The sequence below is a fragment of the Phaseolus vulgaris genome, chromosome 11 (genome assembly GCF_051622355.1).
Source record: "Phaseolus vulgaris cultivar YP4 chromosome 11, ASM5162235v1, whole genome shotgun sequence".
Taxonomy (NCBI): Eukaryota; Viridiplantae; Streptophyta; class Magnoliopsida; order Fabales; family Fabaceae; genus Phaseolus; species Phaseolus vulgaris.
Window position 1 is genome coordinate 77,652 of NC_143508.1, and position 24,259 is coordinate 101,910.

Below are 24,259 nucleotides of genomic sequence, written 5' to 3' on the forward strand. Positions count from 1 at the left end.
CTTAAGTGCATTCAAACTATGGAGCGTAGATTACTTGTTCAAACCTGATATACTCCAAAATAAACAAACTAATTAAAAAATATTAAAACAACACCCTTTTATTTTCTTGAAAATGTCAACTATTCAGCCACCCTTTTAGAGTTTTTAGGACTTTCTGCAGTTGTGAACTTACGTTTACCCATTTGTCTGCACCGTGATTTCTGCACCTTATTTTTCCTTATCGTGGATGATTCATCAGTTACATTACATGAATCGCTATTGAGCTTGCTAATTAAAAGGGAAACATTTTAAATAAAATAAAATGGAATCATTCACAGCTGCCCGTTAAGATATTAATGCGTCGTAATTTTATATATGGCAGAAGCAAACTGTTGGTGCAATTGAAGAAGGGGACATTGCAAAAGAAACAAAATGATCCTACCTGAATTCAATACGAATGTTCTAATTTACAAGGGACGTGCTGGGTCTATTACTTACTTTCCTTAGTTATCTTTCATCTATCATTATCGACGTGTATTTACTAAGATATCAGTTTCCAATCGTTCAAGTGAATTTCTCTTCATTCCCAATGCTGGGTTTTGTCTACAGTCTAGCGGGTCTATTCGATGTCCTTTATAGCATCCTGCATTAAAACGTTAAAAATGTTGAGTTATTAGTGAGTCAGATCAAAGCATTAATTAAAGGTGACGGAGAAAAGAATGCAACAGCTTGTACACGGTACAAACAAGTAATTGCAACATCACTATTGTTTTATCGTTACTAATCCTAATGCAGTGATCCAGTGTCTTGTTTGATTAACCATAACAGCAGTGTGGAAAGAAGGGGGGATTTGTACGACCAATCACATAGAATTTTAACAAGTCATGCCTGTTTATTCCCAAGAGAATTAAAAATTATCTAAAAAACTAACTGCTCCAAATAGTCAATAATACTCTTAAATTCTTTTCATCTTCACCACACAAAATCTAAACTCTTTGTCCCAACTCCCAAGATTAGACAGTGTTGCCGAGACAATAAGTGGAAAATCTTTCATTTTTGTTTGCTATCAAATATTAAAAAAATCAAAGGATGATACCTTTGCAAGTCGTGTGACATATGTAGCAGCCAATGCAGTGGCCAACAGTCCCAGCCCAAGTGTTAGAAGCTGACTGTTTCCTCCAAATATATTACTAAGTTCAGATTCATCTTGCTGAAATGTAGAAGCAGCAATTACATTAAAGAAGCAATCAACGAAGTTACTCTGTTTCCATAATCCATCATACATAATTAAAAGTAAAACAAAACCATTGTATTTATGAACTGAAAAAGAGAAGGGCAAAAAATCATTTCAATATAGTTTAACACATAAGATTTGTACATATTCTGCAGGAAACCAGCTAATATACATTGTATTTTAAAACAGTAAGCAACGTAACAAAGGAGATGATTTAACCAACACCTTAATTTTAACCATTTTGTTAGGCTATCCCCAAGTTCCTGGAAGCATCCCCAACCAACTGGGTAACAACAATCATCAGTTTTAAGACATGGATAATCTTACAGAGACAGTAATATGCATTGATCAGTAATATGCATCGTACCTTCCCAGTACATATGGAATAAACTTAACAGATGTCAATCCATACAAGTAATTCTCCAAAGAAAATGGCAGCAAGCAGGGTCACAACCCTTAAGCCATTTTCACCAATAGCTTTGTCAATAGCAAGAAACTTCTTATTTCCTTCCACTAGCTTTACAATTTGCTCACGACTAAAAAAAAAATTGCTATTAGAAAAGCAACACTGGCTGCCACCTGAAATGCCTAAAAATATTAGATTGAAAATATACATTCCACTAGACTTAATTAACACCGTAAAAAATTGTATATTTCTTTTCCAGATAATAATTTCAAATAAAATATGATCTTATTCAGTCCAATAATTCACTTATAAGCAATTGTTTGCTCTTGCATGCCAAATTATAGATGTTTAAATGATGGAGATCTCACCTCTATGATCAAATTATAGACCTTATAACTTATGAGGTTGAGTTACATTTATAGTCCAGTTTCTAAAATGGTCCTAGAAAGGCTATCATAAATATTTATTTTTATGCTTGAGATGTCCCATCTTTGAATTTGGCTTAGGAGGTCTTAGAGATCTCTCATCACATTAACTAGAGTTAGGTGGATGAGAACCTCGTACAAAAATAAGTTAGACTTGAAGTCTACCAATGTTGAATATTAACAAGTAGATGACCAAATAGTATACTGTAAATTACAATTCGAAGAATACTAAGTAGTTGGTTAACATAAAAAAATATCAATAAAATGAGGAAAATTGTAGATGATGCAATCAGCTGAATTGAACTATATATGAACTTCGTGTGCAAGTAGGATTGCCACATGCCCTTCACATGATTGACTAACCGTTCCGCTGATAGAGACTATGATAGTGCCAACAAGGGATCCAAATAGAAGTCCAGCAGACATGGTTAAAGGAATGGCAGGAATCGCAAGGATCTGGGACAACATAAATATAGCGAAGTCAGATAGAAGCATTGCACATGCACATCAGAAGAGGGGGAAGGAAGTTTTGGAGAAGAGAAGGCACGTAACATGAAAGCAAACAGTGAATGGGCATTATTGTGGTTTAGTGAGTAGAGTAGCATGAAGCTTACAGAGGGGTTGGGTAAAGAGTAAGAAGTTGAATGAGATTTAAACTTGACGTCCAATCACAGAATAACTACATTTAACTGAGCCGGGAAATTCCACCATCCTGGAATCTATTGTCTTTAATTAGTGCTGTCAGATGCTTCAATGCTAGTGAAATTTCATCACAACTAGGATGTGACATATCACCCGCAACAAATAGGTTTGTCTGTTGTTCCACTACGATCCAGCTACAGCCAGGCATTTTTTTTATATCTTTCTGTATCATTGTTCTCCTCAAAGATCTAGCTTCATCCCAAAGTCCTGATGCAGCATACATATTTGAAAGCAGTACATACGGAGAAGAATTTCTGGGCTCTAACTCGATAAGTTTCTCAGCCGCTCTCTGTCCCCTCTTTTCATCCCCATGTATTCTGCAAGCACCCAAGAAATTGGCCCAAATCATAGCATTGGGTTCAACTTCTAGTTTGTCAATGAACTCTTCAGCTTCCTTGAGAAAACCCCACCTACCTAGGAGATCAACCATGCAAGCGTAGTGATCCACTCTGGGCTCAATTCCATAATAGTTTACCATGATGTAAAAAATTTGACGACCCTCATAAACCCACCCTGCGTGGCTACATGCAGTAAGCACTCCAAGGAATGTGACATCATCAGGGGTAATGCATGATTGAGCCATATCATTAAAGACCTTCAGGGCGCTTTCTACATAACCATTTTTGGCAAATCCAACTATCATTGAGTTCCAAGAAATCACATCCTTTTTAATAGCCAATTCCTCAAAAACTTGAACAGCACTTTTTACATCACCACATTTTGCATACATGTCTACAAGGGCACTGCCGGTTAACTCATCTAAGTCAAAACCAGTATGGAAGATTAGAGAATGTATCTCTCTACCATCACGCAATGAGGATAAGAGAGCAGAAGCTCGAAGAACAGTAACAAAAGTTGCTTGGTCTGGTAAGATATCGTTGCCACGCATTTCTTGATACAAGTTTAAGGCAACATCACTGCATTCATTTTGAGTATGTCCTGAAATTAAAGCGGTCCACATTACAATGCTTTTAAGGTTAGAAAACTCCGAGAAAAGAATGCTTGCATCTGCGAGCCTTTGTGAGTCCGTATACATGCCTAACAAAGACGTTCCCAAGAATTCGCTACCACACAAGAGACCCCTCTTCACTATAACACAATGGATCTGCATGCCTAAAATTACCTTGGCAGAACCCTTACAAACATCTAAGAGGCTTACAAATGTAATCTCAGATGGGTTCAGTCCCAGTATCTGCATCTCATGAAGAAGACTAATAGCTACTTTTGTGTCTTTTGGAGCATATCCTGCAATCAGAGCATTAAAGGAGACTACACTCCGTTCAGGCATGCCAGAATAAATTTTACGTGCATCTTCAATGTCTCCGCACTTTGAATACATGTCAATAAGAGAACTTCCAGCAAAAAGGTTTGTTTCTAAACCCAACTTAACTAACAGGCAATGGAGCTGCTGTCCTACTTCTAGCACCTTAATACTTCCACATGCACTGAGTATGCTGGCCAAGGATACCTCATCAGGTACAAAGCCTTCTAAATTCATTCTCTGAAAAAAACTGAAAGCACCAGCCTCCTCTTCTTCTTGCACATATCCAACAATAATGGCATTCCAGGAAATATGATCTCGGTATGTCATGAGCTCAAACTGCTTAGTGGCTTCCGCCAAAGCCCCAGCCTTGGCATACATATCTATCAATGCATTGTTGACAAATAAATTAGAGGTAAATCTTTTCTTGATAATAGTTGAATGCAACTGGCGACCAATTCCTAGGCATTCAAAGGATGCACATGAGCTCAAAATGCTGGTGTAGGTAAATTCATCCATGTGAACGCCACATATTGTCATATCCGAGAACAACTCCATGACATTACTTAAATAGCCATTCTGTGAATAAACTCCGAGCATGGTGTTCCAGACAATCATATTTTTATGAGATATAGCATCAAATACTTGCCGTGCAGCATCCAGCATCGCACACTTGCCATACATATTGATCAAAGAACTTGCAACGTATATACTGGAGTCGAAACCTTGCTTGATAGCCAGGGCATGAACTAGGAAGCCGTGATGGAGGGCGGCTAAGCTGGCAATTGCACTTAAAACACTTGCGAGTGTGGATCTCGAGGATTTGACACCATGCTTAGTCATTTGATGAAAGAAGGCAAGAGCCTCCTGATAGTGGCCTCTCTTGGCATGACCAGAAATCATGACATTCCAGGCCACAACATTGCGGGTGGAGAAGGGCATCTGCGAAAACAATTGGCACGCATCGTCCAGCATTCCTAAAGAGGTGTAAGTGTTTAAGACGGTGACAAGTGCCACAGGGTCAGGAATTGGAAAAGAAGCGGGAGAAGCAGTGGTGCGCATTTTGTCAAATATGTGGAGTGCCTGACGAGGCAAGCCGGCTTGAACATAAGCAGAGATTAAAGCGGTCCAAGAAACAGGGTGGAGGTGAGGAGAGGGAGAGGCGTCAAATAGGGTGCGAGCAGAAGTGAGAGAGTGGGAATTGGCGTAGAGATGGATGAGTGCGCCATGACAGAAGGAGGCAGATTGAAGACCCCTCTTAATTACGCAACAGTGAACTGCCCTCCCCATCTCAACATTCTGGAGCTTTGCACAGGCGGAGAGAGTGATGGCGAAAGTGAACTGGTCAGGGGAATGCCCGGAGTTGAAGAAAGAAGCAAAACATCCAAGGACCATTTGGGGCAATCCATGGTTGGAGTGCATGCGAAGAAGGGAATTCCAGTCACTGCCATTCCCCTTCGCCGTTCCCTGTGTCTCACTCTCAACAATCCAACGCCCATCGCTCCCTCTTCCTCTCACCACACCTCTCACTCCAACACCCACGCGCATTTATCGTATCCCTTCCAACTATAAGGAATTGAGTTCCAAACACTTTGAGTTTAGTTCTTCTATTTGAAGCAAAATCCAAAGCTTTTTATTGTCTCATGTCATTGCATCCACCATTTGTGAGTCACATATTATGATAATCCTATGTTTCACCAGAGAACCAAGCATTTACATATATTTTGTCTCATGGTCCAAGAAAAACTTCAACAAAGTCAGCATAAACGGCAACGAATAATGCATATCCAGCAGGGCCATATCCTGGGGGTTAAAAGACAGAGAGGTGTTGGGGGGGAGAAATAGGAATGAATGAATAAATAAATAAGAAGAGAGAAAAAGAGACCTTCAATAAAAAGGGAGAGTTGGTTTAAGAAGGTGTTGATCTGCTACCTGTAGATATAGCCAACAGAGGCAAAACCGCCAATGACACCGAGGAGCAAGAAACCGGCCAAAAGGGTGAGGAAGTATGAGCGTGTGTGGGGTGTGAAGAGAAAAGAAGAATGGGGGGAGAGGCGAGAGAGATGAGTGTGAGTGTGAGTGTAAAGAGAAGGGGAGAGACAGAGTGCGCATGGTATGAGGTATTACTTGTTATTGATATTACTTAATTTCATTCGCACATAAATAATCACTCACGTATTATATTAATTATTACTGTTATTATAAATTTTAAGACAAAGATTCATTCTTTTATCCAAAAATCTAAAAGACACGCCTTGTGAGCGGGTTTAGGGTTTAGGAGGCGCGGAGGAAGAGGGGATTGTCGGAAACATGGCTTTCTGGGGTAAGCTTCCCTTGGCTGGTTGTTTCTGCAGTATTCTTAGGTCTGAAACCTAACATTGAGTGAACTGCAGGAGTGGAAGTGAAACCAGGAAAGCCTTTTACTCATAAATATGAGGACTCCAAAGGACGCCTCCATATTTCAATGGTAATGGTAATGTTGCTGTTAATAAATGTTGCAGAAACCAACATATTTGATTGCTATAATCTGATGATTTTAATGTTAACTTAGGCCACTCTGGGGTTGGGCACTGCCACAACAAAAAGCACACTGCAGTGCAATGTCGGAAACAGGAGTCCTGTATACCTTTGCTCTCTCTACCCTGGAAACTCAGAGTCATTACAATTAAACTTAGAGCTCGAAGAAGTTGATCAAGTTCTTCTCCCATTGATGAAAGAGGTGGGTGTCTTCAAGGTGATAAAAGGACTGTGTACAATAATTTAGTGTAATTAACTATTTTGTTCTGAAATAAATTGATTTTTTCAGGGAAATCAGGATACCATTCTGTCATACGTGACTATATATTACCTGTCAGTGTCCACAAAGAACAGAATGTCAGTTCTTTAAGATCTAGGGAAACTCAAATGGTTGGCAATGATAAGGGCACCGATAAGGATGTCTGTACTTACTCTGTCAATGAAACTCAAAGCCCCTTACTTGACCTGAAGAATTGTATCATTAGAAGAGGACGAGTCTTCCTTTCTCAAACTGAGGAAGGCCATATGCATAACTCTGACCAAAGCCTCAGTGAAGAAGCACTTCCAGCAGATTGTGGTGAAATGTCTGAAAGCATTAAACCTGCACGCAGATTTAAAAGGTTGCGAAAAGCTGAAGATACTGAAAGCAATAGGGATCAGAAAAATAATTCAACAGTGAACTTTCTCAAGTCATCTTATGCCTCCAATCCCGCACAATATAAGCATGGACGAGGTGATTTTGGTTTGTTTAGTGCAGTTTTTGCTCCTTCATTTATTGAAAGTATTATAGATTATATCTTGTTTCTTTGAAACGAAATTGGAAATATATTTAACAAAAATATTTTCTGTTAGGATGTATTTGAGAAAACTAAGCGCCGTGCTTTTTGATTTCTACTTTTTAGGTAAAAGAAAATCAACATACAATGTGAGAGACTTCATTGAGAAGGAAGCTGAGTAAGCTTTTGCTGAAGATTTTTACTTAATTCTGCATTCTCATTCTGTTTTAGCATTTTTTACACAATATTCAGTATCATAGTTAGCATATCTTTTATTGCTGATTAAAAAAATTATAATCTTCTATATCACGACATTTTGTGAAAATATCCTGTCTCACGAGCAGTTCAATATGGTCAGGGTATCTTCAGATGCCTATATATCTAATGATGAAGATGGCGAAGATGACAATTCATTTGACAGTTTCATAGATGACAGGACCAACCCTACAGCAGCCAGTCAGCCTGAAGCTAGTAGAATGGACATGATGGCAATTTACAGGTATTTTATCTTCCTCCCATTGTCCTTCCCTATTCGTAGGTCTCTTTCTGAAGCAGTCTTCGTGATTAAAGGAATTGGGTAGCAAATGAACTGCTACATTCATCTTTCAGAAAAAAAGTTCGTAACATATACGGCTTCATTCCTCTCATTTTTATCTAAATGTGAGAACATCAGCTTTGTTAGAGTCTTCCACTATTATGTGAATTTACACATATCACATTGAATTAATTCTGAACTATGAAGTGCTGTTATTATCTTAATGTTAAAGTTATATAACTAGACTTAGCTCTGCTGCAGGCGTTCTTTGCTCAGTCAAGCACCGAGTAAGGGAGGGCTTGATTTTCCTGCCACCTTCACTCCTGACCGTGTGACTATGGCAGCAAGTACTAGTGAAAGTGGGGATTCTTCATGGAATCATTTCCATACAGATCCAAACAAACAGTCAGCAAATCGCACTTTGGAATCCGTTAGCATCGACCAGATAACCTCAGAAGCAGTGTTTTCAAGTTGTTGTCCTATGGGAAATGGGACAGAGATAAGAAGTCACAAACGAAGATTGTCGTTTTACCACTCTGAACACTTCCCAAGTATGAACCTTGAACAAGAATTTGCACTTCAATCAAAGAAAGAAGTGGGGGACGTCGATGCAACTACAGATGTTTTATGTGATGATCAGTTTTATAATGAGCTCGATCTTGACGAGTTGGAGGTGAAAGCAACTTTGCTTCTAAAAGGGAAATTAGATTTGTCCATTCAGAAGCAAGATACGGTCTCTCAATCTCACTCACCCAACCTTGACATTTTTTGTTCTCCTTCATTTGACCTTGGGATATGAAAAGCACGACATAACTCATGCTGCATGATACTTGCATTTTGGAAATTAATTAATGTGGTGTAAGCCGAACACAAGAAATCTTTTTGACTACATGTTTATACAGTTGTATTTATTGTATAGTTGAAGTAGTGGGTCGGTAGACCTTGCAGCCAACTAGTGTGGTGCAGCAGATGACTTTGTTTGGAAGAGAATACGGTTATAGCTTCGTCTAACATACACCTTGGTTCTTCCTGTAATACAGGAACACTTTTGACGGGTGCAGGAAACACCCCACTTTGTTGGAAGGGTATATCCATGTCTCTTGTACTGACAGCTGATTTTTGCAGGAAAAAAAATACTTGTGTTCGAAAATTCACTTCATGTAAAGCTTCACTATGAATCTATGTAGTCTAAAAACCGCGATTGTTATTAACCAGCTCTTCATGACATAAAGTCCCGATCGGTGTCAGTAATTTTTTAGGGTACTTTTTGGTATTAGAGTGTTTTGCATAATTTTTTAGGGTACTTTTTGGTATTAGAGTGTTTTGCATTACCATCAGTTTGATAAAAAAAAAACAATTACATTCACAAAATAAAAATTAGACTTTATATTCACTTGAATCAACTGAAGGACTAAAAGCGAACTTATAAATAAGGATATAAGTATACGTAATTTATTATTTATTTCAACTAAACATGGAACAACGGGATGATTTTTTAGACTTTCACAAAATTCAAGTAATTAATCTTAAGTGCATTCAAACTTTGGAGAATGGATTACTTGTTCAAACCTGATATACTCCAAAATAAGCAAACTAATTAAAAAATATTAAAACAACACCCTTTTTATTTTCTTGAAAAGGACAACTATTCGGCCACCCTTTTATTAGAGGCTTTTACCAACACAATGCACCAACTTTTCAGAGTTTTTAGGACTTTTTGCAGTTGTGAACTTACGTTTACCCATTTGTCTGCACCGTGATTTCTGCACCTTATTTTTCCTTATCGGGGATGATTCATCAGTTACATGAATCGCTATTGAGTTGCTAATTAAAAGGGAAACATTTTAAATAAAATAAAATGGAATCATTCACAGCTGCCCGTTAAGAAATTAATGCGTCGTAATTTTATATATGGCACAAGCAAACTGTTGGTGCAATTGAAGAAGGGGACATTGCAAAAGAAACAAAATGATCCTACCTGAATTCAATACGAATGTTCTAATTTACAAGGGACGTGCTGGGTCTATTACTTACTTTCCTTAGTTATCTTTCATCTATCATTATCGATGTGTATTTACTAAGATATCAGTTTCCAATCATTCAAGTGAATTTCTCTTCATTCCCAATGCTGGGTTTTGTCTACAGTCTAGCGGGTCTATTCGATGTCCTTTATAGCATCCTGCATTAAAACGTTAAAAATGTTGAGTTATTAGTGAGTCAGATCAAAGCATTAATTAATGGTGACGGAGAAAAGAATGCAACAGCTTGTACACGGTACAAACAAGTAATTGCAACATCACTATTGTTTTATCGTTACTAATCCTAATGCAGTGATCCAGTGTCTTGTTTGATTAACCATAACAGCAGTGTGGAAAGAAGGGGGGATTTGTACGACCAATCACATAGAATTTTAACAAGTCATGCCTGTTTATTCCCAAGAGAATTAAAAATTATCTAAAAAACTAACTGCTCCAAATAGTCAATAATACTCTTAAATTCTTTTCATCTTCACCACACAAAATCTAAACTCTTTGTCCCAACTCCCAAGATTAGACAGTGTTGCCGAGACAATAAGTGGAAAATCTTTCATTTTTGTTTGCTATCAAATATTAAAAAAATCAAAGGATGATACCTTTGCAAGTCGTGTGACATATGTAGCAGCCAATGCAGTGGCCAACAGTCCCAGCCCAAGAGTTAGAAGCTGACTGTTTCCTCCAAATATATTACTAAGTTCAGATTCATCTTGCTGAAATGTAGAAGCAGCAATTACATTAAAGAAGCAATCAACGAAGTTACTCTGTTTCCATAATCCATCATACATAATTAAAAGTAAAACAAAACCATTGTATTTATGAACTGAAAAAGAGAAGGGCAGAAAATCATTTCAATATAGTTTAACATATAAGATTTGTACATATTCTGCAGGAAACCAGCTAATATACATTGTATTTTAAAACAGTAAGCAACGTAACAAAGGAGATGATTTAACCAACACCTTAATTTTAACCATTTTGTTAGGCTATAAAGATTCCTTTTGCTTTTGGAGTCTTACAATATATTAGTCTGATTGGGCTGGGACGTACATGTTGTACTCCACTAGGATTTACTTAGATTATTAGTGTATCCACCATGCTTAAATTCTTTAGATCTCTTTCTTTTTATTTATTGTTTTGCATGATGGACCCAATATATTCACCGTGCTACTTGTATTATGGTATAGTCTCCAATTTTCACCTCTAAGATTTGATGCACCTCATGATTAACTTACATTCTATATGCTCTAAGTCTTTTCCTGCTTAACAAAAAGTCATGTACTTCCAAAGCTTATCTCTATAACTATCCATTTATTTCTTCTCTCAACTCTTTCAACTAGGACCAAATCAACTACAAAAAACATACATTGTGACGCCAACTCTTGGATGTACTCAGCAAGCACCTCCAAGACTAAGGTTCAAAGTTGACTTTTATGGTAATCCTTTGGGTCAAAGGAAAATCTTAGTGACCCCACACCGTAAACAGAGTAACAAAGCAGATAACTTAAACAACAATATAATTTTAACCATCTTGTAAGATTATTAGAGCATCTATAGATCATAGCCAGAATCTTGATTTTAAGAACTAGGTCTTATAAGGATGCTGATGTGGTATAGAAGGATTTTCCATCTTAACATAATAATTAAATTAGGTTCTTAAGTCGTAAAAAATTGGAGTGTAAATAAAAAATTATAAAAGTGTGGGTCTTGTAAGACTTTTGAATTAAAGCAAAACTTACAAAAGATTTAAAGTAAAACAAGACCTAACAAGTGAGTTTTATTGCATTGAAGACACTCTTAAGATTCTTATTATTTTAGGAGACTTACAATGACACTAGTCAAATTGGGCTTCGTATATACCAGTTGCACTACACTGGTAGTTGGCTTTTGTCAAAAAACAAGGACACACCATAGAGACTGTGTTAAATAAAGAGCACGAGATGAATTAGACAACTGATTCTGGCATTGATTCAACCATTTATGAGTGAACGTTCCCATTGAAAAAGAGAAAAAAAAAAGAGAATATGGAAGAGAATATATGTGTTTGAATTACACACCTGGTGATAGACTCATAAATAAAAGGATTTATATATATCCCTAATTACTGTAGTTATATAAAGACAGCCCCTAACTATTTTCTTTACATTAACTCAAATACTGTCCCTCAAAATAGAGCATCTCTGTAAGAGCTGAAAGCTTCCCTGGCTTCAGCTTTCCTCAGCATTTGATACCCGCATTATAATAATACATACAGAAATTATAATCATCTTACTGTTTCATTTTGTTGTTGAGTGCTCCTTATACTATCACAGGAATGTTTTGCTTTCATTTCTGAAAGGAAGTTTATTCTCACTAATTAACTTTCCAAGGAATGTTAACATATTCTTCACACTACACGCCAACTAAGAATACCTCTTTGCAATCATGGATGCAAACAACATATGAGAGGAGATTGACACTGATCTTATGAAATGTGATGGACACTCATAAATATCTGAAATTGTATTAAAACACCACTTATGTCCTCCTCAGTGCCCTAACCTTCTCAGTTTTCCATTGTTTCTGCCAATGGTACCCAAAACCGGCTTTGCATAAAGTTTTTATGAAATTGCCAATAGAAAACTACAGTAATATTTTCATTAGAAACAATACCTAACGGTACATTGATATGTCTTTAATTAAGCATCATCCATTTCTTTATCACCTTCTCATACCCCCTCCCACAAAACAAACACAAAAGGAGGAAAAGAAACATAAACATTAAGCTAATGAAAAGCAAAATGTAATCCAATCATGATTAAATAACCAAGAGTACAAAGAATAGGGAGAAAAAGTAAGTACAAACTCACAATTAATGCTCTTCCAAAGGCACCGGCACTAACATAAGCCCAAGTTCCTGGAAGCATCCCCAACCAACTGGGTAACAACAATCATCAGTTTTAAGACATGGATAATCTTACAGAGACAGTAATATGCATCGTACCTTCCCAGTACATATGGAATAAACTTAACAGATGTCAATCCATACAAGTAATTCCCCAAAGAAAATGGCAGCAGAGGACTCAAACGAAGCAGGGTCACAACCCTGAAGCCATTTTCACCAATAGCTTTGTCAATAGCAAGAAACTTCTTATTTCCTTCCACTAGCTTTACAATTCGCTCACGAACAAAATATCTTGCAATTAGAAAAGCAACACTGGCTGCCACCTGAAATGCCTAAAAATATTAGATTGAAAATATACATTCCACTAGACTTAATTAACACCGTAAAAAATTGTATATTTCTTTTCCAGATAACAATTTCAAATAAAATATGATCTTATTCAGTCCAATAATTCACTTATAAGCAATTGTTTGCTCTTGCATGCCAAATTATAGATGTTTAAATGATGGAGATCTCTATGGTCAAATTATAGACCTTATAACTTGTGAGGTTGAGTTACATTTATAGTCCATTTTCTAAAATGGTCCTAGAAAGGCTATCATAAATATTTATTTTTATGCTTGAGATGTCCCATTTTCGAATTTGGCTTAGGAGGTGTTAGAGATCTCCCATCACATTAACTAGAGTTAGGTAGAGCTATGGCCAAATTATATATATGTTATAGCATATAGGTGGATGAGAACCTCTTACAAAAATAAGTTAGACTTGAAGTCTACAAGTGTTGAATATTAACAAGTAGATGACCAAATAGTATACTGTAAATTACAGTTCGAAGAATACTAAGTAGTTGGTTAACATAAAAAAATATCAATAAAATGAGAAAATCGTAGATGATGCAGTCAGCTGAATTGAACTATATATGAACTTCGTGTGCAAGTAGGATTGCCACATGCCCTTCACATGATTGACTAACCGTTCCGCTGATAGAGACTATGATAGTGCCAACAAGGGATCCAAATAGAAGTCCAGCAGACATGGTTAAAGGAATGGCAGGAATCGCAAGGATCTGGGACAACATAAATAAAGCGAAGTCAGATAGAAGCATTGCACATGCACATCAGAAGAGGGGGAAGGAAGTTTTGGAGAAGAGAAGGCACGTAACATGAAAGCAAACAGTGAATGGGCATTATTGTGGTTTAGTGAGTAGCATGAAGCTTACAGAGGGGTTGGGTAAAGAGTAAGAAGTTGAATGAAAATGGAAGAAAATATGAAGAATTGATACCTCCAATCCAGCATAAACGGCAACGAATAATGCATATCCAGCAGGGCCATATCCTGGGGGTTAAAAGACAGAGAGGTGTTGGGGGGGAGAAATAGGAATGAATGAATAAATAAATAAGAAGAGAGAAAAAGAGACCTTCAATAAAAAGGGAGAGTTGGTTTAAGAAGGTGTTGATCTGGTCCCTGTAGATATAGCCAACGGAGGCAAAACCGCCAATGACACCGAGGAGCAAGAAACCGGCCAAAAGGGTGCCCTTGAAGGCGGTGGAGTCCTGGAAGTCAGAGCGGGAGTCGGTGTTGTCGGCGGGGTCACCGTCTCCTTGGGAGTCGTTGGGACTAAACAAGCGCTTTAAGGCAGAGTCGGAGGGGGCAGTGTTGATCTTGGCCCCCAATTGCTTTTTGGGGTCTCTCTGTGTGTGTCGGAGGGAGGAGCATGGGGTGAGGAAGTGAGAGCGTGTGTGGGGTGTGAGGATAAAAGAAGAATGAGGGGAGAGACGAGAGAGATGAGTGTGAGTGTGAGTGTAAAGAGAAGAGGAGAGACAGAGAGTGCGCATGGTATGAGGTAGAAGATAAGATAGGATATGATGTTATATCAACAAACACTTCAAATGCACCACTCCACTCCACCGCTCTCAGCTCACCCTTCCAACATTCAATGCAAATTCCATCATTCAACAAACTACTCTTCTTCTCGCGTCACGTCCAGGGACAATCACTTTTTTTTTTTTCTTTTTCCATTTTTGTGGTTGCCATTTACTACCACACTACACTATCCCCCACCCCACCATCTTTCCTACTACTAATTATCATATTAGGCAAAAACATTAAACTGCCACATATTATTATTTTTTAATATAAATATAAACATAACATTCTTTTATTTACATTCTAAATATTCAATGTCCAAAATATTTTTAGTTTTTTTTCTAATTTTGTCATTAATTATTATTTCAATCTTTTTATATATTGAGAAGAAAGAAATATATTGATTAGTGAAATAAAGATGGAAATAATTACTATATCTGTTACAGAAAAAAAAAATAGGATACCTAAAGAAAAGCAATAAATATTTAATTAAATAATTTTAATAAAAATATAATTAAAAGTATTCAAATTTATAAAAACAAAAATGAACTTGAGTCCTCTATTTTATTTCACATTTTACATTCTAATTAATTATAAAGTAACAATGACAAGCAGCATTAGTTCTTGAAAACGAAGAATATGAGTAGCATTTAAATAAGTAAGCAAGAAAATGCTCACTCAACTTTCCTTCTCTATGAAAGACGTTATAATTACTTGTTATTGATATTACTTAATTTCATTCGCACATAAATAATCACTCACGTATTATATTAATTATTACTGTTATTATAAATTTTAAGACAAAGATTCATTCTTTTATCCAAAAATCTAAAAGACACGCCTTGTGAGCGGGTTTAGGGTTTAGGAGGCGCGGAGGAAGAGGGGATTGTCGGAAACATGGCTTTCTGGGGTAAGCTTCCCTTGGCTGGTTGTTTCTGCAGTATTCTTAGGTCTGAAACCTAACATTGAGTGAACTGCAGGAGTGGAAGTGAAACCAGGAAAGCCTTTTACTCATAAATATGAGGACTCCAAAGGACGCCTCCATATTTCAATGGTAATGGTAGTGTTGCTGTTAATTAATCTTTCAGAAACCAACATATTTGATTGCTGTAATCTGATGATTTTAATGTTAACTTAGGCCACTCTGGGGTTGGGCACTGCCACAACAAAAAGCACACTGCAGTGCAATGTCGGAAACAGGAGTCCTGTATACCTTTGCTCTCTCTACCCTGGAAACTCAGAGTCATTGCAATTAAACTTAGAGCTCGAAGAAGTTGATCAAGTTCTTCTCTCTGTAATTGGCCCTCGGAGCATTCATCTCTGCGGCTACTATCTTGCCACTGCCCGCAACACCAATCTTGCTGATGACTCGTACCCTTCTTCCTCCTCCTTATGTCCCATCGTTATTTTGCATTCATTCAAATTATTCCTTCAATCCTTCACATAAACTTATTCTTTACTTTTATTGCATCCTTTATCTGGATACTCCATTTTCCACTGTGTTTCTGTGTCCTTTTGCATTGTATTGTATTGTATTAGATTAGATTAGATTAGTCTAGACGATAACATAATCTGCCTATCAAAAGAGAGAATATAATTATAAATCTTTTTTTCTTGTTCCCGTTGAACTTTTTTTAATGGCTTTCTTTCTCTTATGTTCCTTTACTACAATGCAAAGTGAATCATATGGGGAGGATATTGCTGATACAGAAACAGAGAGATCTGATTACAGTGATGAAGAGGATTATGAGGATAGTTTTATTGATGATGACATTGTTCCAGAGGCTTTCTCACCATCTCCTATTTCCAAAGAAGGCAAGTTCAAATAATAATGTCAATCCTTCCACAAAACGAGCAATTTTATCTTCAGTTGCCCCAATTCAAAACCTCAACCATGTTGTATTTTTTGTGTGTTTTGATTGTACTCATTGCAGAGGAAGCTTCTCATGACACCAGACCAAAAATTAGGAAAGGCAGTCTTCGGCGGCTTAGGAAGAGGTACCAAGTTGAGTCGGATGATGATGGCTGTTGTGGAGAAAAGATAATTGGCAATGACAGAATGCATGCCCAAATCCAGGAAACTGACAATGAAGATAGCCTACCTATTTCATCTCTTTACAAGAATAAAGCCTCCGGAAGGGTCGTGGACGAGGAAAAGGATGTTAGTGTTGTCATAGGAGCAGGTGCTGCCAGCAACAAGAATGGAGAAGATGGTGGAAATAGTACTTTTGAAACAAATCTAGAGGCTGGGCATGTCCTTTTAGATAGTCAGACACATAGGTGACTCCTCTTAATTCTCAATTAATGTTCAAATATAGGCTTGCTTTCCTCAGCCTCAGGTGTTATGGGATGTGTATTTTTTTCTTTCCTCCTCTGTTCATAAATTATGTTTCTGCTGAAACAGGGAAGCTGTGCCATCAAAGCACTTGGTAGATCCTTGCACATCTCTGGATGTTGGGGATATTAAAAATTCAAAAAAGAAAAAGAAGAGAAAGGAAAAAGAGACAAAGAGCTCCTGTAATGGCCATTCTATCAAACTAGATAATGTTATAGATGAGCTAAAAAAGGAAGAGATGACCCAGGATATTGTGGCAGGAGGTAAACAACAGCAGCATGCTGATGATAAGTGAGTGATTATGTATTTTGAATTCTTGATTTTTAAAACTGCGCCTGCATTTCATTCATGATTGAGTATTATAAGAATGTGTAATATTTTTCATTTTGCAGAATAAACTGATAGACTAATATTGAATATGCTATATTCTATATATATATATATGTATGTATGTATGTATGAGAATGGTAATATATAGACCATTAGTTAATATTTGAATGATCAATATTTAAAGACAAATACACATGATTTTCATAAGGAATCATATGTTTACAACCAATTTCTAATATTAACCATCTATATATGCTTGTATGGCCTAAATTTTGAATGTTCACATTCTTGAAATGTAAGCCTTTCATACGTACTAGATCAACCATTTATATATGTTTGTGTTGGACTTTACTTAGACTGCAATGATAGTGTAAAACTTTTATATAGTTTCATGTCATCTAATCACACATTACTGTGCATATTATGTTTATCGTCTTCTATAATAACTACTTTTAATAGTCATATCTATGATATTTTTCTTTTATTGAATGTGTGTAAATATTGACACTGATAGTGCATAAAAATTAAACTCATTGTTATATTAAATAAGTGTTCTTGGTTTAGGAATGGATTAGTTACTGTAATTCCTTTTGTTGTGTTATTTGCAAAGGTTTCTGGTTTGGTTGTTTATCTTTTTTTGTCCTTGTTATGAACAGGGAAACCGAGACCACAGATAAAATACTGTCTTCCTCTCAGGTTGATCATGGGCTGGGTGAAAAGCCAAAGAAGAAAAGGAAAGAAAGATCTAATGAGGGGATGGATTCAATTGCTACTGATGGCTATCATAACAGTCTTGTTAATCTGCCTCTAAGAAATGAACAACACACAGTTAATGAGTAGGTTTTTCTTAACAAACTTCTGTTTATATATCTGAGTAATACTTTTTTTGCTGAATAGCATAAACCGGCAACATGATTTATATATGTTAATGGAGAATTTGATAAATTACTCTTTATGACCTGGACATATGACAGCAACTCAAACCAGTATTTTCTGCAACCGAGATACCTTAGATAGTGCATGTTAGCAGAACAATGAGGTTGGCCTTCCTGATGAAAGTTATTTAGAGAATACAGGCCATACATATTTCACAGTAAATTTCTTAGGAGACTAAATGTGTAGTAGAGTATGATGGTGACTGTAGTATCAATTGAATTAAAAGAACCGAAGAGTTTCTCCCTATAATCCCCATAGCACAGACTCTTTAGAGGATGCAAACCCTTTGGTCTGCTTCCAACCAGCAAGGAAGAAAAAGGCCAGAAAAAAAATTCTAGCCATGAGAAAGAGGTGGAAAAATGGGTTACCTTGTCCATTTGCAGGTTATAGGCTACATTGGTTTGGGCTAAAATGGTTCATTCAATTTAGTGTTCTAAACCAATGCCCAAGCTTGGTCTTATGTGGGTTGCAGATAAATAAAATACAGATAACTATGTTAATTTATTATTATATTTAGAAGATATTTAGTGCAATTATTGTTAATATGAAAAGTTTGTAGTTTCATTTTCTACAAAACTAGAAGTGGGTTGCTCAAAACCAACCGGGCTAACCCTGCCCAAGCCTGATTATGACATGGTCTTTGTCTCTTTGGGCTAAAAAGGTCAGTTTTTAAATCAGGTTCAAATTTATAGTCCAAACCTTATATTTTATCAGCTATGTTCATCTGATTACCACTTCAATATATTTCTTTTACCAGGTAAGAAGGTACCCCTGACCTCGTAATTAACTATCCATGCCCACCCTCATCTTCATTACTTTGCACAATTCCATTCTTACTACCCTTCTAGAGTTGTCAAATTTTAGACTCACAGCTAAGTCCCTTAATTGTACACGTAATCTTTCCGAACATAACAAAACTATTTTTAGTTGGTCTTAAATATCTTCATACTGATACAGGATAGCATCTGAAATTATGGTTCCCATTGAATTTAACTTGGTTTAATATGCATTTAGTGGTTCATAAACATGTGCTCTTGTACCATATTTTGGCAAGTAGAAATCAACTAAGGTGTTCTTTCCTATCACTTTAGATAGCAGATATAGAAAGTACATCTGCTAATGTCTGTGTGTCATTTCACAATTAAATACTCAATGAAATCCCTTCACTGCTAAAAGAAGTAAAAGTAAAACCTGACAAGAAATCTCTCCTTACAAACGAATTTATGTAGTTACCTCGATGAAGATGGCATGTTGTGAATGTCCAGCCTTCATAATTTCACTCTGTATTTTCTCCACTGCCATTTTCCCTGTAATTTTATGTCATCCTGTCAGAAAAGAGAAATGAAATTTTGATATCTGATATGCTTTAGAAAATTGGCAGGGATGTTAAAATTTCAGGCAATGTTGCATTGCCTTCTGCTGAGACGGATCCTAAAAAGAACAGGAAAAAGGGGAAAAAGAAAGAACAGGTAAACAAAAGTGACAATGAATATAATGAAAATGCCATCCAGGAGGACATGACCAACAGAGATGCAGCAGGGTCACAAAATGTGATTTATAATTTTTCTGAAGAAAAACAACAGCATCAGAAGCAAACTAATGAGAAGTATGGATCTGTTTTGTTTATGTTCTCTATCTGAGATAATAGTGTATATCTTGTTACCAATCCATGCTTTGTGCTAAACTTTTTAACTGGTGACAATTAATTTTGGCAATAGAAGCTTGAAAAACTAGTAAAAGATGAACAAGTTTTCTTAGAGAAACTGAATGAGAAAATTTTTGTTAATTGTTGAACAACACAATGAAATGAATATTACATTAATAGTATTTGCACTATTCAGTGCCTAACACCTATGTTCTACTGCTTAGGCCAATATGAATATTACAATGGGCAATTATACACTAACAATTCTGAGTTAGACTACATTAACATACAAGCAAGTAGCTGGACAGCTGTACACTAACATACAAACAAACTACTAGACAGATGTACATTGACAAAAAAGGCAAACAGCTAGTCAGCTGTACACTAACAATTCTTACTAAGAAGTTTAAACATTTCCAAGATTAGCTGTTCGGTAGATAAATCATTGGATACCGACTAGAATTGGTTCAAGCTTTTATGCTTAAAGTGTCATTATCCCTTCAAGTAAGTGCAAACTAGAATAAAATTCTTATATAAAATTAAAAACAGGCTGGTTAAGAAGCAAGCAGTAAGTCCTTTTTCTGCTTGCTATAAATTATAAAGAAAGAAAATTGACAAGGATGAGAAGAAGTGCCTTGCTAGTAGTAGTATTGTTATATATGTAAGAATAATAATTAGATTTCATTTTAATTATTATTCTTACATATATAACAATACTACTACTAGCAAGGCACTTCTTCTCATCCTTGTCATATGATTTCATGACAAGCCTCTAATATTATGATAGTAATTACTGTTTGTTCTTCTTTTTAACTTTTTTTATAAATATTTTTTAGAAAATAAATAGACTTTAAGTTTAACTCAACTTCACATTATGTTGTGATTTGAAATACATTTAAGACAATTTTTCTAGTTCTTTTGTCGGTCAGTATCAATATGAATTTTTCCATTTAGCTGAATGGTAATATCTCTTTGTCATTTTCGCTATTTAAGTTATCTATGTTGAGCTCTCTTTTGTTTATTGTCAACTATTAGTCTGAGATATACTATAAGCCTTACATTCTTAATTTTTATGGCGCAGGATGGTAGACAATGGTGCTTTTGACTTACCTGATGGAAATCAATCTGAGAATAGAAAAGTTAAGAAAAGGAAGAAAATGAGCAAAAGTCAGGGCAACGGGGAAGTTGTAAATTCTAATATTGCTGTATATGTTGAGCGAAGTGGTGAGACTGAGATGATGGAGGAGGATAGAAATAAGGGGGTAGATGCAAAACCTTCCCATGTTAGAACTTTGACAAATGGACTAGTTATTCAGGAACAAGAGAAGGGGATAAAAGATGGCAAAATCGCTGCTTCAGGAAAAAAGGTAGTTTATTTAAATGGTTTAAAACACGTTAGATAATAGTTCCAATAAATCAAACCAAAAGAATAGCAAAACCCCAAGGATTTGGCTAGTGATGAGGGGTCTGGGAAGTTTGCATGAGGTCATATCATCGCAGATTCCAACGTAATAACTACTTTGTGGTTACAGATTAGCATTTATTACACTGGCAAGTTGAAGGAAAATGGAACTGTCTTTGAGTCAAATGCCGGCCAAGCTCCTTTCAAATTTCGCCTTGGTAACACCATTCACCTGAACCTTGTTACCTGAATAACTATTTATGCTTGTATTAAGTATTAACCTTTTTCAGGTAAAGGCGAGGTTATCGAGGGTTGGGATGTTGGCCTTGAAGGTAGTCATTTTGATATTGTATCCCTGTTCTTCAGTATTTCCAGTTTTTGCATTTATTTATAGTTTTATTGAATTAGAGCAATGCCTGTGATTTTTTTAACAGGCCCCTTAATTCTGTATTAATTGGTTGAAAATGAGAGTGGTTGCCCGCGTTGTCGTGGGTTCCATATAAAATTAATCCAATAATAGTAGTGGATGTGTTTTGAAGATTGTTAGTGGCTATTCTCATTTAAATATACCTGCGTATTTATGGTTCCCAGGCATGCAAGTTGGAGAAAAGAGGAGACTCGTTATCCCACCATCACTGACGTACGTGATTGAATTCTTGTGTGTATTTAACACCATTTTCTTTTCTATAATTTCCTATTTTAACCTCTAACATCTGCATGTATCAGGTCTGAGAGTGAAGGACACTCTGCCAAAATACCACCAAATTCATGGTTGGTTTATGACATTGAACTAGTTAAAGTTCATTGAATAATATTGCAGCCAACCGATTGTACCACAAAAAAAAAAGGGAGTGAGGAGGCATTACATGGACAGGCAAAAGATTGCCTAGTTTTTGGTTTGGTTCAACATGGGTGTGTTGATTGAATAGTTTTTGGTGTAGAAGATAGTGGGTAAACGCGCGCCACCAAATCCTAAGTTTTGTTTCTTTCAGATATCGTGTTAACATTAAAAGATACTAAGGGTTAAAGTGGTGATAATGTTCGCATAAATATCAGCATAAAAAATACTCATAAATACATATAATGTTGAACTAAACAGCTTTATACAACGTTCCACATTGTCTTAGTTAACCATTTTGTTAGACCTAGTACTATTTTAGATTTAGATATTGGAGATAAAAAAGAAAAGAAAAGAAAATAAACTGTTTTAAAATAAACTAGCTGAAATAGCGTCTTGCATATTTTATTTTTATTATTATTATATCTATCATTATATGTGTATTTATATTAATTTAAATGAAATATAAATGTGTATTCGTATTTTTTAAATATCAAATTATATATATATATGTATTTTAAAGAAAAAATATTAAATTATTTTTTAAAGGGAAAATCAAATAAAGATTGATATTTGGCATGTTTTTCTGCGTATTAGCGATTATCATTAATAATTTCTTTAATTTCAAAAATTTAAAAATTTAATTTAATTTTCAATTTGTCTATTCTTATCAAGATTATTTCTAGAAATAGATTGTTAAGTATTATGATTTATTTGATTTTCATAAGAAATATAAAAATTGAATTACAACGATAAAAACATAAAAAGTAACAAAAAAGACATAATGAAAGAAAGTGGAAGAAAAATATAAAAAACTGTTTGGGTGAACTACTAAATGTAGAGAAACAAGAAAAGTTAAATACTTTATATACATTATCTATATACTTAACTTAAATGAGAGTTGAGAGATTGGTATAATTTTTTTAATAATTTATTTTGGCTATTTCGATGTTTTATAATTTTATAAGTTAATAAAACAGTTTTTTAAATTTAAAATTTATTTTATTTGTTATTGACAGGAGATTGGAGAGATTATAAGTAAATTTTATTCTGTTGTCACCTAACTGGCAGGAGTGGAGATATTGATTATTTTTCTGTTTTAAGCTGATATTCTTCTTTATTAAATAAATTTTTTTTTAATTTTATTTTATTTGTTCTCGAGGTTAATCTATTAGTTTTAAAAAAATAGTTACCAAAATTAATTGAAAAAAATACAATTTTTTTTTCTTTTCAAAATTCTTTATTTATATTCTTCTTTTTTTAGTTTTATATTAGTAACAACAAATTAAGATTAATTATTTATCAATCTTGAGAATAAAACACGTAATTATTTAATATAATTATGTTTATTGTGTTATAAATTTAAATTTATTTAATATATTTTTTAATGTAATTAAATAAAAGATATAAAAATTATATTACATGACATTTGTAAATTGTATTAAATTGTATGGCATTTATAAACTTAAAAATAAATTTATTATTTGTAAATTTACTATATTGCTTGACATTTGTAAATTACATAATATTTGTATATATTAACTATGTTTTCACAATATATCAGCATTTAAATAATTTATAAATTATATTTCTGTTAGTTTTAATAAAAGTAAAATCAGTAATTAATTGTATCTATTTAAATAGTGGTTACAAATCGTAACAATTTTTTTCAAATTTATTACTAACTTTTCTAATTTTAAATTTAAATATTTATACAAAATAATCAAAATAAAATAATAAAATAATAAAATATTAGTATAAAAATAAAATAGGAAAAAATTTATATACACCATACAATCGAAATAGTTCATGCTTTATATTTTTGGATTGTGAAACAATCAAAAAGTATTTAAAATATATCTTTAAGTTACATGATTTTTAAATATATTCTGAATTATGAAATTCTAAATATATTTTTTAAATTATGGATGGCTAAATTTAAATTAAATTTTTAAAATAAATGTTTGTATTTGATTGTTGTGTTCCACCGTAACTGAACTACCAAAATCTAAATCTGCCGAATTTGCGAAGGATATGTGAATCTCAAAGGAATGATGGGATGTTTAATCCTTTGACATTCAAGGTTTATTTGGATTAAACATTTTTTATTTTAATAAAAAAATTTAGGTGAAAAATACTTGCAATATTTAATTTT

At 34.9% G+C, this 24,259-nt stretch overlaps 4 protein-coding genes and 1 pseudogene across 6 annotated transcripts; 2 read left to right on the forward strand and 3 right to left on the reverse strand.

The window, feature by feature from the left end:
* Positions 1–331: 331 nt before the first annotated feature.
* Positions 332–6,130, reverse strand: LOC150022934 (uncharacterized; annotated as a pseudogene). Its single transcript, XR_016517314.1, has 7 exons — positions 5,893–6,130; positions 5,755–5,810; positions 2,408–2,500; positions 1,581–1,792; positions 1,439–1,496; positions 1,076–1,189; positions 332–622 (listed from the first exon to the last, which is right to left on the reverse strand). The product of XR_016517314.1 is annotated as an uncharacterized LOC150022934 (transcript).
* Positions 2,408–5,756, reverse strand: LOC137826846 (Pentatricopeptide repeat (PPR) superfamily protein). The gene is made up of 2 exons (XM_068632996.2): positions 2,659–5,756; positions 2,408–2,500 (listed from the first exon to the last, which is right to left on the reverse strand). Exon 1 carries the CDS (start codon positions 5,553–5,555, stop codon positions 2,730–2,732), a length of 2,826 nt encoding a protein of 941 aa, XP_068489097.2. The 5' UTR covers positions 5,556–5,756; the 3' UTR covers positions 2,408–2,500; positions 2,659–2,729.
* A 63-nt stretch (positions 6,131–6,193) lies between the features above and the next one.
* LOC137826855 (DEAD-box ATP-dependent RNA helicase FANCM-like) lies at positions 6,194–9,070 on the forward strand. Its single transcript, XM_068633007.2, has 7 exons — positions 6,194–6,330; positions 6,401–6,474; positions 6,559–6,726; positions 6,814–7,257; positions 7,427–7,478; positions 7,659–7,799; positions 8,097–9,070. Exons 4-7 carry the CDS (start codon positions 6,912–6,914, stop codon positions 8,632–8,634), a joined length of 1,077 nt encoding a protein of 358 aa, XP_068489108.2. The 5' UTR covers positions 6,194–6,330; positions 6,401–6,474; positions 6,559–6,726; positions 6,814–6,911; the 3' UTR covers positions 8,635–9,070.
* Positions 9,071–9,716: 646 nt separating this feature from the next.
* Positions 9,717–14,587, reverse strand: LOC137826876 (SNARE associated Golgi protein family). Of its 2 annotated transcripts, none has more exons than XR_011083611.2 (7): positions 14,170–14,587; positions 14,035–14,087; positions 13,726–13,818; positions 12,852–13,075; positions 12,521–12,784; positions 10,468–10,581; positions 9,717–10,014 (listed from the first exon to the last, which is right to left on the reverse strand). XR_011083611.2 is itself a non-coding variant. In XM_068633033.2 (7 exons), exons 1-7 carry the CDS (start codon positions 14,585–14,587, stop codon positions 9,991–9,993), a joined length of 993 nt encoding a protein of 330 aa, XP_068489134.2. In that variant the 3' UTR covers positions 9,717–9,990. The 2 variants fall into 2 exon arrangements, 1 of the variants encoding a protein (XP_068489134.2); XM_068633033.2 differs by having other exon boundaries at positions 12,718–12,784.
* Positions 14,588–14,794: 207 nt separating this feature from the next.
* LOC137826893 (peptidyl-prolyl cis-trans isomerase FKBP43) lies at positions 14,795–22,375 on the forward strand. The gene is made up of 13 exons (XM_068633052.2): positions 14,795–15,528; positions 15,599–15,672; positions 15,757–15,989; positions 16,297–16,433; positions 16,553–16,898; positions 17,023–17,244; positions 17,940–18,119; positions 19,601–19,825; positions 20,946–21,231; positions 21,397–21,484; positions 21,557–21,598; positions 21,858–21,906; positions 21,993–22,375. The coding sequence occupies exons 1-13, from the start codon at positions 15,516–15,518 to the stop codon at positions 22,072–22,074; spliced, it is 1,977 nt and encodes a 658-aa protein (XP_068489153.2). The 5' UTR covers positions 14,795–15,515; the 3' UTR covers positions 22,075–22,375.
* The last annotated feature ends 1,884 nt before the right edge of the window (positions 22,376–24,259 follow it).